Source organism: Condylura cristata, unplaced genomic scaffold (assembly GCF_000260355.1).
Source record: "Condylura cristata isolate star-nosed mole 26May11 unplaced genomic scaffold, ConCri1.0 scaffold00002, whole genome shotgun sequence".
NCBI classification, from domain to species: Eukaryota; Metazoa; Chordata; class Mammalia; order Eulipotyphla; family Talpidae; genus Condylura; species Condylura cristata.
The window spans coordinates 46347590-46362214 of record NW_004567103.1 but is presented as its reverse complement, the minus strand read 5'-3'; the positions used below and the strand labels follow the sequence as shown (position 1 = coordinate 46362214).

General features: G+C 38.2%; 1 protein-coding gene across 1 annotated transcript in view; it reads left to right on the top strand.

The window, feature by feature from the left end:
- The window catches only part of MYO3B (myosin IIIB), a 354102-nt gene that overhangs the window by 204586 nt on the left and 134891 nt on the right, over window positions 1–14625 (top strand). The window contains exons 24-25 of the mRNA XM_012725499.1: window positions 3562–3639; window positions 5556–5761. Coding sequence (XP_012580953.1) covers window positions 3562–3639; window positions 5556–5761 — 284 coding nt within the window. The remainder of the gene's footprint in view (window positions 1–3561; window positions 3640–5555; window positions 5762–14625) is intronic.

The window sequence follows — 14625 nt, the reverse complement described above, 5'->3', positions numbered from 1 at the left end:
TAAGCCTTTTTTCTTTTAATTAAATGAGGCTACTATTAACCAAATTAGCTCAGGAAGATAAGCTCTCAAGTTAGCTCTCAACTCTTTGGGTTTTGATTTTTCAGAGTTCATTTGTGCTCTCGAATTTGTGGTAGAACTGATGCAGACAGGGATATTCTAATTTGAAGGCTGAAGAACTGACTTGTGTTATGGCCATTGTCTAAAATTCCCTTTCTTGTTTTTTAAAATTTTTTCAAGCCATGCAAATAAGCGAATTTTATAAAATCAGGTTTGTGGCACTATTGAAGTTAGTTCCCTAATTTCAAAAAGCCACACCAAAGTAAAGCATGTTGGGCCCTCCCTGGTGGTGCAGCAGGTTAAAGCACAGCACTATGAAGCTACTGCAGCACGAGTTTGATCCCCAGCCATGAGCTGACCCACATGGCACAGCAGACCTCTCCTGTCTCACCCGCTGGCTCCCCTCAGCAGTGTGTTTCAGTCCTCTGCCTGTTCTGCTCCCCACTTTGTCTTTGGTGAATCTTCTAAACCCTCCACTCCCCCATCTCTGGCCTGTTACTGCAGCTCTTGTATGCATACATAAATAAATAAAACTTTTTTTTTTAAAAGAGCAATTTGGTTTACATGCTGCTGCTGTTTAAATTGTACACGTTTTTCACTGTTTTGAAAGTCTGTATGAGAATTGCTGTCCTATAAAACCAATAGTTTCTTCTCTACTAATAATTTTAAAACTGATATTTTTTTCCAAGAATTCTTCTTTTACATCACTTATCACAATTAAACAATCTTTACATAGTTCCTAATCCTTCATAACAAATTCAGTCTGAGTTTCCCCAGGATACAAAGCAGCACTAGAAAGATGTCCACTTCAGAGTTGAAGTAGGATTAAAAGCATTTCAAGGAAGTGAGAGCAAATTCTGTACCAATGAAGCATATAAAGCCTACTGAATCTGAACTTGAGCTAGAGCAGCCTAGCATCTTGAGGTCTTTACCTAGGCATGTAACATAGTTTCATCTGATTGCACCCTGAGTTCCTACAAATGGACCCCAAATCCCTCCTCTGAAATTCCCTTTTTAACTCTTTTCCATCGTCAGGAGTCGCCAAGAGACCCTTAACCAACCTTTCTAAATTCTTAAATTAGAAAATGCCCCCAATAGCAGATTATTTAGGTTTTAAGTCCATGGGGATTATGACTGAGATGAAAAATGTACAAAATTAAAAAGAAATTAATACCAAAAAAAAAAAAAATCTAGTACCTAATATATAGGTGATGCACTGCAAGCATAAGCATTTCCAGGTCGTATCTGACACAGAACAGGTTTTCACTTACTTCCCAAGAGTCACTGTATGTGAGCACCAGGACAGAGCTTGAAGACATGCTGGGAAGTTAGATAATGGTATCCCCACTGTTAGAATATCAGTTGGCATCTCATTCTATATTTGCCCAGTTTGGGAACAGGTACTGATCTTGAAAACAGTACATATAGTATCTTTAAAATTATGTCTCAGGGCCTTCCTGGTGGCCTGGGTATTATATCTCAGCCCTACCACTGCTGGAGTCTGACTTCAATCTTTGGCCAGGGAGCTGACCCACTTATGATACAATAAACCTCACCTATTTCACCTGCTGCTCCCTGTTGCAGTGTATTTCAGTAAATCCACCTACCCTGATACCCACTGTGTCTCAGGTGTGACTCCTCTCACACCCTCCCCTGACTTCTGGCTTATACCCCAGTTCTTCTTTACATAGAGAGAGAGAGAGCTTAAACAATTATGTCACAGCAGCATAATATATAGGATTTTCTGATCTCTAAACTTAAATTCTTAAATGCCACATTTCTGAAGGAGGGTCACAGGAAATCCTTCTGAAAGAGAAATAAGGATGAGTTATTTTCAGATGCCCTGTCACTGCATACTAAAGCCAGAGGGGCTGGCTTTATTGCTGGCTAATTTGATTTAAAAAGAAGGGGAATGATGGAGGAAAGCTAGGTTCAGAGCAAGATGGCCTTCTTTAGGGAGGGTCTCCGAATACAATGAGTGGTAGAGAAATTCACAAAAGTTGTATGTGTGCTTTGTGTATGTAAAAATCAGTGGGAAGGAAAAGAAAATAGGGTGAAAAGTTTAAGAACAGTCTTAGAATTTAAATTCAGACATAAAGGCAAAATGGATTCAGGACCTCCTTATTTTTAGTAGTGGTAAAATGGCCCAAACCTCATCAAGTTGGAGGTCTGACTTCCAGTTGGAGGTGAGCTGAGGAAAGAGCCCTCAGTCTGTCCCCGGCAGAGGGCAATCTGATCTCTTCAGGTCCGGTGGGTGTGTGGTGTTTGTTTCTCTTTCTGTTAAAACAGCCTTTCTTCTTAACACTGAGCTTTCATTTCCTCCCTTCTCATTAAAAAAAATTAAAAAGTCAGACCTGCAGGCAGTTGTACCAGTGCACCAACTGCATACAAATGGACTGACTGCTTTGGGAATGTGTCCAATGTGCAGCCCAGGAAAAGAAAGCTGCTCTGCTCCCTCACATCCCAGTATTTCCTGTACATTATTTACATTGCTTTTCTAGTTTCTGAAAATTTAGCTCCATATTTATTCCCCTTCTTAAATAAACCTGTCTTCTTTATTCAAGCCACCTAATTTACTGTTTGCTTTCATTTTGCCATCTCCCCAACACCCCTTCAGCTATGCCCCATTCACCCCCTTCCCAGTACCTTTGTGCTTTCTAGCACCCACTTTTCACTTCTCTTGATCAAGGCTGCAGACATCCTCACCCCATGGGGAAGTGGCTGCCTGGGATGCAGTCCGTGGAGCGGAACACACGTGCTGACAGCAGCATCTTCCAGTTCAAACGTTCCTGCTTCATACCCTTGCCACCTGTTCTGAGCAGATGGGAAGCTGCCACGGTGGAGGCCGGTGCTGAAATGCCACTTGTGCACTCTGCAAACCAAATAGCTTCGTGTGTGTGGGAGCAGGTTTTTTTTTTAATTGTTAATTCAGGCTGCTTGCAATTGATTCCTACTATTGTTTTCACTTATAAATTCCTTCCAATTAGCCCAGGTAGTGGAGACAGATTAGGAATTGTTCTTTGGTGAGCTCTGATCTTTGGTGAGCACATGGGCCTGTGGAAGCAAGAGCATTGTGACAGCGTCAGAGTCTGATAGCAGAAAGGTGGCTAGAGCTCCCCTAAATTTCCTGCAGTTCCTTTTGGCCCATGTGCCTTTAAAACCACCTAGTCTTGTGGGTCTTTGGCCAGTTTTTTTTTTTTTTAAAGGAAAAAATTCAGTCTATGGACATTATTGGAGAATTTAATAGGAGCTCATTAGAACATAGAGAAGTATAAAATAGAGAGCTGATAGGGGTTAAACTGATACAATACGACGTATTTAACAAGAGTATGGTATTGTCAAATGAGTTGACTACGAGAAATTCTTTTTTTCTTTTAAAGTATAAACTAGTATTTTCTAAACATCAAGCCACCTCAGGTAGTTGCCAAATAACCTTTCAGATCTTGGAAAATCCAGAAAGAGTTATCTGTATCCTCAAACCACTTCCCTCTACCTATTCTGCAGGTAGACACTTTGGAGGTGATTCGGCATCCAGAGGAAACCACCAACATGAAAAGGCAGACCATGGCTTCTTACTTCCGGGTATGGAGTCTATCTCATGCTTGTCAACCCTTCTCATGAGAGATCCAGACCTTACAGAAGCATTCAAATAGGGCAAAGCATAAGAATCAGATCTGAAAAGCAGGAAGGGGTGCCGAGATAGGAAAATTACAGTGAGGAACCTACTGCTAAGTACAATGTTCCCTGACTTCAGAAAGATTAGTTGAAATCCCCAGTGTCTCAGAATGCCCTCTCTGCCTCTGGGTGCAGCATCCTGTTCATTGAATGCACTGATCCTGTTAGTATTTGGGCTGCTTCTTAGCCTTGAAGTCATGGGATCCAGCCACTTCTCCACAGTTATTGAAAAATAAAATAGCTAGTAAAGTTCCAGAAGGATATATATCAAGTTCACATCCCAAGAGAATCTGTTTTAATTTTGACTTCGTTTCCTAAGTTCTGTTGATTCATTGCAAGACCCATTTACCTGAATCCAGTTTTTTCCCATCTTTGATACTCAAGTTACTGATATTTTGTTTAGTAAAATGACTACTGTAACTAAAAACTTTTGATGGATTTTTTTAGAGGGACATTGTATAGGAAAGATAAGACACAAACCCCAACTATCAATTTGCACAGATTGTTTACCTTCATATTATAAAACATTAAGCCAGGTCCCTTAGAGATTGTAATACCATTGAGCTAAGATCCAGACAACCTCATGATGGAGATGTGGTTAGGCCAGTCAGAATTGCTAATCTCTGGGGCAAGAGAATAAGGTTGTAAGGTCAGGTTACCATGGGAAGAGCTCTCCAGTGGTGGGAAGTCAGATGGGCCACAACTAGAGGAGCCAGGCAGAAAGGCAAAGGAGCAATGCATGCAACCAGCACCACAGACCAAAGGCTCCATGAAGAGCTAGTCTGTTAAAGAAGGACCTAGAGCCAAGAATTCTGCCCTAACCAATTGTGCTTCAGAACCAGACTAGAATTGTGATGAAGGTTTGAATTGCAGGGCCCAGTGGCCTCTGAGTAGAACACTAGTGATCTCTGCTACAGATTCAGCTTGTTTCATTACTCTTGTGTTTGGATATTTTTAATTGCCACTATTCCCTGAAGTCCCACCTTGATTTGATTACCTTTTTCAACTGTATTTTCCTGATCTCTTACTGTGTGTGTGTGTGTGTCTGTCTATCTGTCTCTCTGTCTCTGTCTGTCTGTCTGTCTCTCATGAGATTTGGAAGCTCTGAGTGTCTCTTTGAAGTTGTCCTCAAGATCCTAGAGTTTTCCTATTAGTAGAGAAGCTTCCGGCTTATAGTTAAGAAATGTACCCTTACTAGTTTAGTGTCTTCAAAATCCTGGTCCCCAAATGCTAAATGTGAGAAGTGAGGTTCATTAGAAGCTAGGTATTATCATTTGGTTCAGTAGGAGGCATGATAATAAAATACTGGGATTGATTTCCTATGTATCTTGTAACTGCTCCTGAAGGTATGTCTGAAGAGGACCTCTAAGCGTATATGCCCCTGAGAAGCAACAGGGCACAGCCCCCTCCTGCTTTTCTATTTATTCTCTCTGCAAGGGCCTCAGGCCAGTGATTCTGTGTGTGTTAGTTGATCTTCATTATAACTTCTTGTCCAGTTTTCTTTGCCTTCTTTCTCCATCTCTTGTTTTTCCTTCTCCTTACTATCAGTGTTATCAGTGGCATTATCATAGATTTTTCTAGTGGTTCTTAGGTTGAAGAAGCAACTAATCTCTTTCCTGAAAACTGGACATTTTAAATTATAGATATGGCTTGTGGCATATCCCCTTGGAATACCAGCCTTGGTGATGGGGTTAGGGTTTCTTGTTTGGTCTCAAAATGGTCTGGAGTTGTTTACAAGCCAATCAACTGCTCAGGAGGCCTATATTGTGCTTATCTGTTATGCCTGTGGAAACATCATTTCATGTGAATTTTGCCCTCCATAGTATTCTCTCATGGACCTGCTCTCCAAAATGGTGGTTGGACAGCCTCATTTTGTGCGCTGCATCAAACCCAATGATGACCGAGAAGCCTTGAAATTCTCCCGAGAAAAAGTTCTGGCCCAGCTTCGCTCCACGGGGATCCTAGAGACAGTCAGCATTCGCCAGCAAGGGTATTCCCACCGCATCCTCTTTGAAGAGTTTGTGAAAAGGTCAGTCAGCATTTTGGAAGCAGAATTTATTAAATATACATTGTCATGGCCATCCCTGTCTCCTGGGAATTGCTACTCCTGCCCATTTGCCACTAAACATGTAATTGGCCAGTTAGCAGCTATCATTTACTTATTTAAATGCTACAGTGATTTGGAGGACTTTCTGATCACATCTTGAAATTGAAAATGCCCACAAATACCCTTAGGTTTCAAAGTCACCTATTTAATTGGTACATTGAAAGTATCTCTCCAAAAGTTGATAAAGATTCTAGCAAACCGCCTACTCGCTTTCCTTGCTTTCGGGATCCGTCATGATATAATGATAGCTAATATTTACATAACACCTGAGATGTAATCTCATTTGATGTGTTGAACAACCCTTCAAACTAGTCTATGCTATTATCTCAACTTTACACACGAGAAAATTGAGGCACAGAAAAAATGAAATGAGTTTTCCACGGTGCAGTGTTAATAAACGATAGAGCCAAAATTTGAACCCAGGTAGTTGGCTTTAGCCTCCACATCCATTTAATCTGCTCAGCCTACTGTACTCCAACAGTGTTTATTGAAATCTGTTGCGATAGAGCTTTCTAAATTCAGAAACTACCTTTACCTAAGAGTGAAATGCTGTTCTTTTTGCACAGTTGCTTAAGGTGTATCTTGAATATTCATAGGATTTCAGTTAGAATTTTACCAAAACTTTGTATATGAAGATGAAAGAGTAACAATCGTGAAAAACCTCCTTTGAGACTCATTGCTTTCTGAGGGCAACTGCAGCAGAAAATGAAAGTCCACACCCCATAAGCCATCTTTAGTGTTTGTTTTTTAACTTCCATTCTAAAACCTACACCCAAGGTACTATTTTCATCTTCTTTAGCATGGAATGATCCTAATATGGTAGCTTCAAGACTTCCAAACACTTCCATGAAGAAGAACTAAAAATGTTCCTTATAGTGAGAACTTTTAAGTTAAAAATGAAAATGAAATGGATTTTTTAATGCAGTTTCTTTGGGCCTCTTTTATAGAAAAAGGAAGAGATTATTTTAGCACATGAATGTGCCTAGTCAAGTATTTTTAGCCATTAATATTGAATACATAAAAATATTTAAGAAAACAGGTCAAATGCTAAACAGATTGGCACTTCTTTGTTCACAATCAGAAAGCCATTAGGCAAGTATGAACAAGAGTTTCAAAATGTCAGTAAATCTGAGGGTATCAAAGATTTTGAGCCAGCAAGTTAATTGGTATTTTGATCCTTTTGAACAACTTAACAACAAAATGGATGAGTTAGCAGTTTTCCCCTTGATGTTATTCAACAAATAGGAGTGCCTCTTATCTTCCTGTTCAGGAGAGCTGTTTTGTAAACTCTTAGCAGGAAATATGCAGACAAAACAATCAAAGGCAGGGAACAGAGCCATTCAAGATTTATCAGGTGGAGGTAAATAAAAGATAAAGTCTTGTTTAATGTTACTCTCTACCTTTTTTGTATTTTCTGGCATTAAGTACTCCCTAAGTCACCAAAGGCTGCAGACCTGGCAAATCTAAAATGCTCCCCTGCCCCTGTTATCCTTGAATTTTCTAGCAAAATGACTAAAAAGTTCCCATTCTATCCTCCACTTACGGAGACTTCTAGGAAAGGATCCTTCCCAGCAATTTCTCACCAATGGGATGCTGGAGGTTGTTAGAATATACCTAGTCTCAGCGAGGTATAAAAGAGGTTACCTGAAAGTGTTGGGCAGGTAGCTTAAAACTTCTGGAAATCATACCATTGAGGTACATCACAAAAAATTACAGCATTCCTTGCCTTCATGGTGTATGGGCTCTGAAGCATGGTCCAGCAGAAGTTTACACTTGGCAGATACATAGTGTTACTGGGCAATCCAGTGTGAACTGGGTTACCTGTCTGTGGGTCCTCACCTGTGCACTTAAGATTCAGTTGTATTGCAGCCCACAAAAAAGGTTCAATAATGGGTTTATTTACAAGGAGAAAGGTAAAAGAACAACCCAGGGAGAGAGAGAGAGAGAAATACAAGTTAACTGGAGTGTCCTACCAGTTCTTCTGACTTGGACTCCAAATAGCACACTGAAAGCTGATCAAGAACCAACAACAACCAGCTGCGAACCACCAGGCCAACAGAGACCCCAAAGCCCACATGTCTGGTTTTATCCTAACCTGACTGCTCAGCTCTGCCCTCACGTCCCGGGCTTCTCATTGGCATTGATGGGATTTGTAGTTCCATTATCTGGAGTGAGTGTGGAGTCTGTGAAACCTATATCTGTTACAATAGGACTTCGTGTGTCAGGATATGTTCTGGCAAATGTCTAAAGAACAGGAAAGCACATTCAGTTCAGTATCTAAGGTTTTATATTAAAGTATTGTAGTAAATAGTGTGACTTAGTAAGCAAACCTGAATTCTACTCTCTTTCTTGATATATTTGGCCATAATCTAATATTTCTATAAAAGTTCTTTCTTCATCTTCATGACAGGAAGGCAGGAATTCATAGAGCCAGTACACTGAAAAATTTCAAGGACTATATGTAGATTCCTGAATTTTCCTTGCCTTTAACTCTTCTAGAGAAGCTCACCTCTACCAGTCAAACTCATAGGAGGGAGTTTTGCATCTTCCAATCCAAAGCAGTTGCTAAATCAATGTCTACTAAGTAGAGTAAAATCCTCCCACCTTCATCAGTAATTTTTTTCTCATAATTTTATGAGAGCCCTGGTACACTGGCATTTCCCTCATTTCATTTACTCTTCTATTTCTCCACTTTCTTTCTAGAAATCTAGTGTCAACTTTTACCTTTTATTTTTCTAAGTTATCACCAAGATTTAAAGGCTAACATTTGTCCACCAAGTTCCCTTAGGAACCTAGAAGAGCAACAACTTAATTGATCTCTAATGAGCAAATGATAAAGATCACCCTCTTAAAGTACACAGTTCTGAGTCACAGAGCTGTAGAACCATCCCCACTGGGACCCTAACTTGAGAATCTTTTCATGTGCATATACCTCTCCTTTGGAGGTATATTTATTCAACCCCTTGCCTAGTTAATTGTTTATTTTCATGTATTCTGGATACTAGCCCTTATTATTTTATTTTCTATTATTATTATTACTGTTTTTTCCATTTTATGAGTATCATTTTAATTTCTTGAATGCATCTTTTGAACAAAAAGTTTAAAGTTTTGATGTAATCCAATTTGTTTTCTTTTGTTGTTTGTGCCTTTAGAGCTATATCTAAAGAACCATTCCTTTCCTTAATCTGAGGTCATAAAGATTTACTTCTATGTTTCTTCTAAGTTTTAGGTCTTATAGTTGGGTCTTGGCGTCCATATTGAATTCATCTTTGCGTATAAGTGAGAGGTAGGGGTCCAGTCATTCTTCGGTATGTAGATACTCTGCTTCATTCTAGCACCATTTGTTTCTCAATACAGTTCTTTCCTCTGTTTAATCATTGACATCTTTGTTAAAAATCAATTAACCAAAAGTAAAGATTTATTTCTTATTTTTCAATTCAGTTCTATTTATGTATAGTCTAAGTCACTTAAAGCTCTTTTGCTCCTCCTCTTGACATCCTACCTATTAATGGACATCCTACCTATTCTGTTCTCTAAAGAGCTACCAGAATGTGACTTACCTAAATTCTTTCCTAAGTATGTTGTTTCCTTGTTTAAAATTCTTAATTGAAATACCACCCAACATCTCACCTAGATGAATTTCATTCCTTTTGCCTGGTACACAGGGAGTTTCTCTGGTCTGGCTCCTGCCAACTTTTTACAGTCTCTTCTCTCTTGTCTTCCCAGGTCACATGCCAGCTGAACTACTTGGAGCTCCATAACCACTCTTTGTGATTCCATTCTTTCATTTGCTCATGCTATTTTACCTGTACTTCTTCTCTCCTCAGTCAGCTGCCTTTACTAACTGAACTTCTGCTTATTCCTTCGGACTTTGGACAGGCATTATGTTACCTTTGATGTTATCCTTGACTTCCCCACACTAGGTTAGAAGCCCCTCTGATGACCTTTCTTAGAAGTGCTACATTGTAGGGGAAACTATCTGCCCATCTCTTGCTTCAGATTAACTGCCTGCAAAACAGGAATATTTTTCAGCTTTATATTGTCCAGTTTAATGCCTGATACAAATTAATTAATAAACATTTAGAGAATTTCCCAACTCAGACCTTTTTGCCTCATTTCTATTTTCTTTTTTTTTGGTTTTAACTTTTTTTTTTTTTTATATATCTGGGTTACAGGCCAGAGATGCGGAGGGTGAGAGAATTCACCAGAGACAGAGTGGGGAACAGAACAGGCAGATCGACGAAGTACACTGCTGAGGGGAGCAGCGGGCGGGTCAGGAGAGGTCTGCCACGCCATGTGGTCTCCTCCGGGGCAGGCGGGAATCGAACTCATGCGGAAGCGGCTTCAGATCCTCAGTGCTGTGCTTTAACCCACTGCGCCACCAGGGAGGGCCTCTATTTTCTTTTATCATCCTCTGACTGACTCCTTGGTCTTTACTCTTTTGAAGTACATGAAGTTATATTGATCTGGCTTAGTTCAGATTAAATTTGAATTGCATAGTAAAAGAGGGCCTAGATTATTACAGCAAGTTTTTGGATCAGTCATAAATAGTTGTTTTTCTAAATTAGAAAAAAAGTAAGAAATGATAAATAAGTTAACATATGGTGTCTAACTCAGATTGAAAATACTATTATTAGAGTTTAAAATATTAAATGAGTAACATTTAGTCAATTTTGTCTTTCTCCTCTCTATAGCAAACTGATTTTTCTGGAAATCCAAATAGAGACAGACTTTAAAAGACAAGGGTGATTATTTGCCCTGACTCTCATTTGCCATTGTAGCCTCTTTTTTCAGCTCACATTCCAGAAAAAAAAAAAAAAAAGGAAACACTTATAGCTCCCTAATAGCACAAAAGATGTCTCATTAAGGCAATATCCTGTAAAATCAGGCTACTTACTCAGTGTATTAGTCAAGAATTTTTCAATAACAAGTGATTGAAATAACTCGAATGAATTGAAGCAAAAATTTAAAGGGTGATATATTAGCTTATATAACTAGGAAGTTCAAAGATGTGTCTGAATCCAGGACATAAAGTAATTTTACCAAACCATTTTCCTTTTTCCTTTTATTAGCTATTTATACTTCTTTTCAATTAGGCACACCTTCCTCACATGCAAAAATAGTCCCAGAAAGATCCTGTGGAAAGTCTCCTATAGGCTTAGCAACATCAACACAGGCAAATTCCTGAGAGTCCCCTCTCTGGTTCTTTCATCTTGGGTTACATGTGCATGTTTAAATCAATAACTGTACCCAAGGAAATGATGATAGGGCCTTCAGTCAAGTGCCAGGGCATAAAATCAACCCTACTTGAACCATGGCCTAACAGGTTCAGTTAAAAAAAAGTGGGAGAAGATAGATAAACTAAAACAATAGGTATCCATTACCCATTGTTTTGACTATTTGACCCTAGAACCAATTTTAATGGTGCATAAAGATTTACCTCAATCTGGAGAGTTATCTATATTAGAGGAAATCTCGAATTTAAATTTTTCTAAGAAGAATAAAAGTTGTATTGACTAACAATGTTACTATTGAAATAAGAACTATATACAATTGAAGACAGAGTTAAGTTGAACATAGTTTTGTCTTTTTTTTTTTCAAGCCAGAGCTATACCACATAGTGGGTTTATGAAATCAGGGAAAACTCAGTCTATTCTGGCCCAGTTTGAATTCATCTTCTGCATTTGATACTTTTCCCTGATCTTCATTAATATGAATCATGATGTTCTCATCCCTATTAGGATGGTGCTGGATGTCACATGCCTTTGTCCATGTTTCTCTCTCATCCTCTGTTTGTTCTTTTAAGTATAGTCTTTAACCTTAAAGTATAGTCTTTAGTAACTGCTTTCCTCAAGAAACCTGCTTCTTCCCTTTCAGACTGAAAATTTCTTGGCCATGATTTACTATTCCCCTGACAAAGGTTTCTTCTGTTTTTATGGGTCTACAATTTTTCCTTCTTCCTGTATAATTTTTGCATTAAGTCATAGGCCAGCTGTCTTTGGGTTCTGAATCAGCCTGCTCCTTTCTCCTTCAGGCAATACAAGAAAGCCCCTCACTCTCTGTTTCTTTTTAGAGTGAGTATAATGTCCTAAGTGGGGTCCAGGCTGAATCAGAGTCACATTCTGGGCAGAATTATGGACTCTATCGCATTGCCAAGATATTCTTATTGGCTGCAGCTGCTCAAACATAGGATCACATGATCACCTATGCAGATAAATTATAAAGATTTTATAATGTGTTTATTCAGTTAAAAAAAAAAACCCTGATATTTATCCTTAATATGCTGTTAACCAATCTTCCCCAATCTTCCATGTATATCCAACTTCCAACATTCTGATATCCCAGTGTAAAAAGTGAACTGGGTATATGTAAGCATTTGCTACAGTAAGCATTCCCTTCCTTTCTCCTTCTGTCTTTGGTTAAGCACTACTCAGCCCTGGGTGACTATCAGCAGATATTCTAGAAAGCCTACCTCTAGGTTGGAGAGGGAAATCTGGGGATATAATTGCCACTTAAATAACTTTTAAGGAAGTCTCCTGTTTTAGATCCTTCAAAACAAACTCCTCCTCTTTGTCTTTCCCCACAGTGACTTAGGATTCAGTGTTCTCAGATCTGTTAAATCTGTTTCCATATGCGCTATTGTTACAAAAATCTTGTTGTGTTTACCTCATCTCCTTTCTTATTCTCTTTCTCTATCTTCACATAGGATTTATAACCTTTAAAAAATTCCTTTGCTATCATTTTATTGGGGTTGCAGGTGGAAAAAAGAAATATATGTGTTAATCCACCATCTTCATCTAATCATTCTTTGAGTGTTTCACCTGTTTAAAGTACGAATTAATACAACAGAGAAATAAGAAAATAAATGATACAAGTAGGATTCTCAGTGCATGTCCTCTTTCTTGTATTTCACAACTAATTTTCTTTTAGGATATATTTTTTTGCCCCTTTGACCCAAGACATCATTGTTTCACATGCCATGTAGGAGATTTCCAACTTAAAAAGACCTCTTTCATGTGGAGGTTTGTAGATAGTAATTCTGGAACTGCGATATGCCTAATGTGCTTAACACCTTAACTTTTCTCTAAGATCTTCTCTCTCTGTGAAGTAATATTTCTGATTGTTTTTTTCCTATGTCTTCTCTTTGCAACTAAAATGAAATTAATGAAGGATTATAATGTAGAATTTCCTACAATGGCAGAAAAGTTTCATAGAAAATTTGAGTGTAAATGTGTGTTTTAATGGTATGGACACCACTTTTTCAAATTTATTGGGGGTGGAGGTTATTCTCTTAAAAGTTTCAGAAACCATATTGCAGTTTATTCTGACAATTAGTATGCCTTCACCAGGTATACCTTCACCTTAATGCAGCTGCCAACTCACCCACTCATCCATATTCTACCACCATAGACCATTGTACTTCCTTTCCTGTTTGTTCTTTTTATATATATATATATATATATATATACATATAATAGTTTATTTTTACATATTTTTGTGCATTTTTCCATCTCAGTTGCAATCCCCTAGGGTTTCCCATCACCAAATCACCCATGTGCCATCACCATAGTCCAGTGCATTTTCCCTCCCCCACTGTTTTTGATCCCATTCCCCACTCCACCCCCACAAAATGTCTCTGGTATATAGCTGTTCATCATTATCATTATTTTCTTGCCTGTTCCATCATATTCCTGCTATGAGAGAAGCCACCCGGTATTTTTCCTTTTCTTTCTGGCTTATTTCACTAAGCATGATCTTTTCCAGCTCCATCCAAGTTGTTACAAAAGACATGTGTTTCTTTTTTTGATTGCTGAGTAATATTCCATTGTATATATGTACCACATCTGTCAAGAGCTAGTTTTTAAGCTAGTCTTTGTCCATTAGTTTAGTTCTACCTATTTTATATATATATATATAATAGTTTATTTTTGCATCATTTTGTACATTTTTTTTTTCATCTCAGTTGTAATCCCTGTGGGCTTCCCATCATAGTTCTTCCTATTAATGACACCATCAATTTATCTTTTTCCTTCTGACTTATTTCACTTAGCGTTGTTCCTTCAAGCTCCATCCATATTGGTGCAAATGGCATAAGTTTATCTTTATTGATTGTAATACTCCATTTTTTAAGCAATACTCTATTTTATGTATCATATCCTCTTAATCCACTCATTTGTTCTCAACATTTTGGTTATTTTCATAATTTAGCTGTAGTAAGCACTACTGCAATAAACATGGGTGGGCAAGTCACCTTTTACATTGGTGTTTTTGAATGCCTAGAATGGTCTAGTGGCAGATTTATTTTTAATGTTTTGAGACACCTACATATTGCTTCCCATGAACTGGATTGGTTTGTACTCCCACCAGCAGTGTAGGAGGGTTTCATTTTCTCCACATCTTTGTCTATACTGGTCTTTGTCTATTTCTGGTCTTTTTGATATGCGTCATTCTCATGGATATCTCATTGTGGTGTTAATTTGCATTTCTCTGATAATAAGAGATTGTGAACATTTTTCATTTTTCATGTTGTCTGAATGTCTTCTATAGAGAAATTCCCCATTTTTCAATTGGGCTTCCCCATTTTTCAGTTGGGTTATATATTTTGTTTTTTTTTTAGAGTTTTATGGGTTCTTTGTATATCTTTGATATCAGTCTTTGTCAGATGTGTGGTGTGTGAATATTTTCTCCCATTCATTTGAGTGTCTTTTCATTTTGATTATGGTTTCTTTCAGTATATAGAGATATTTCAGTATGATGTAGTCCCTGATGCTTATGTTCTCTTTTGT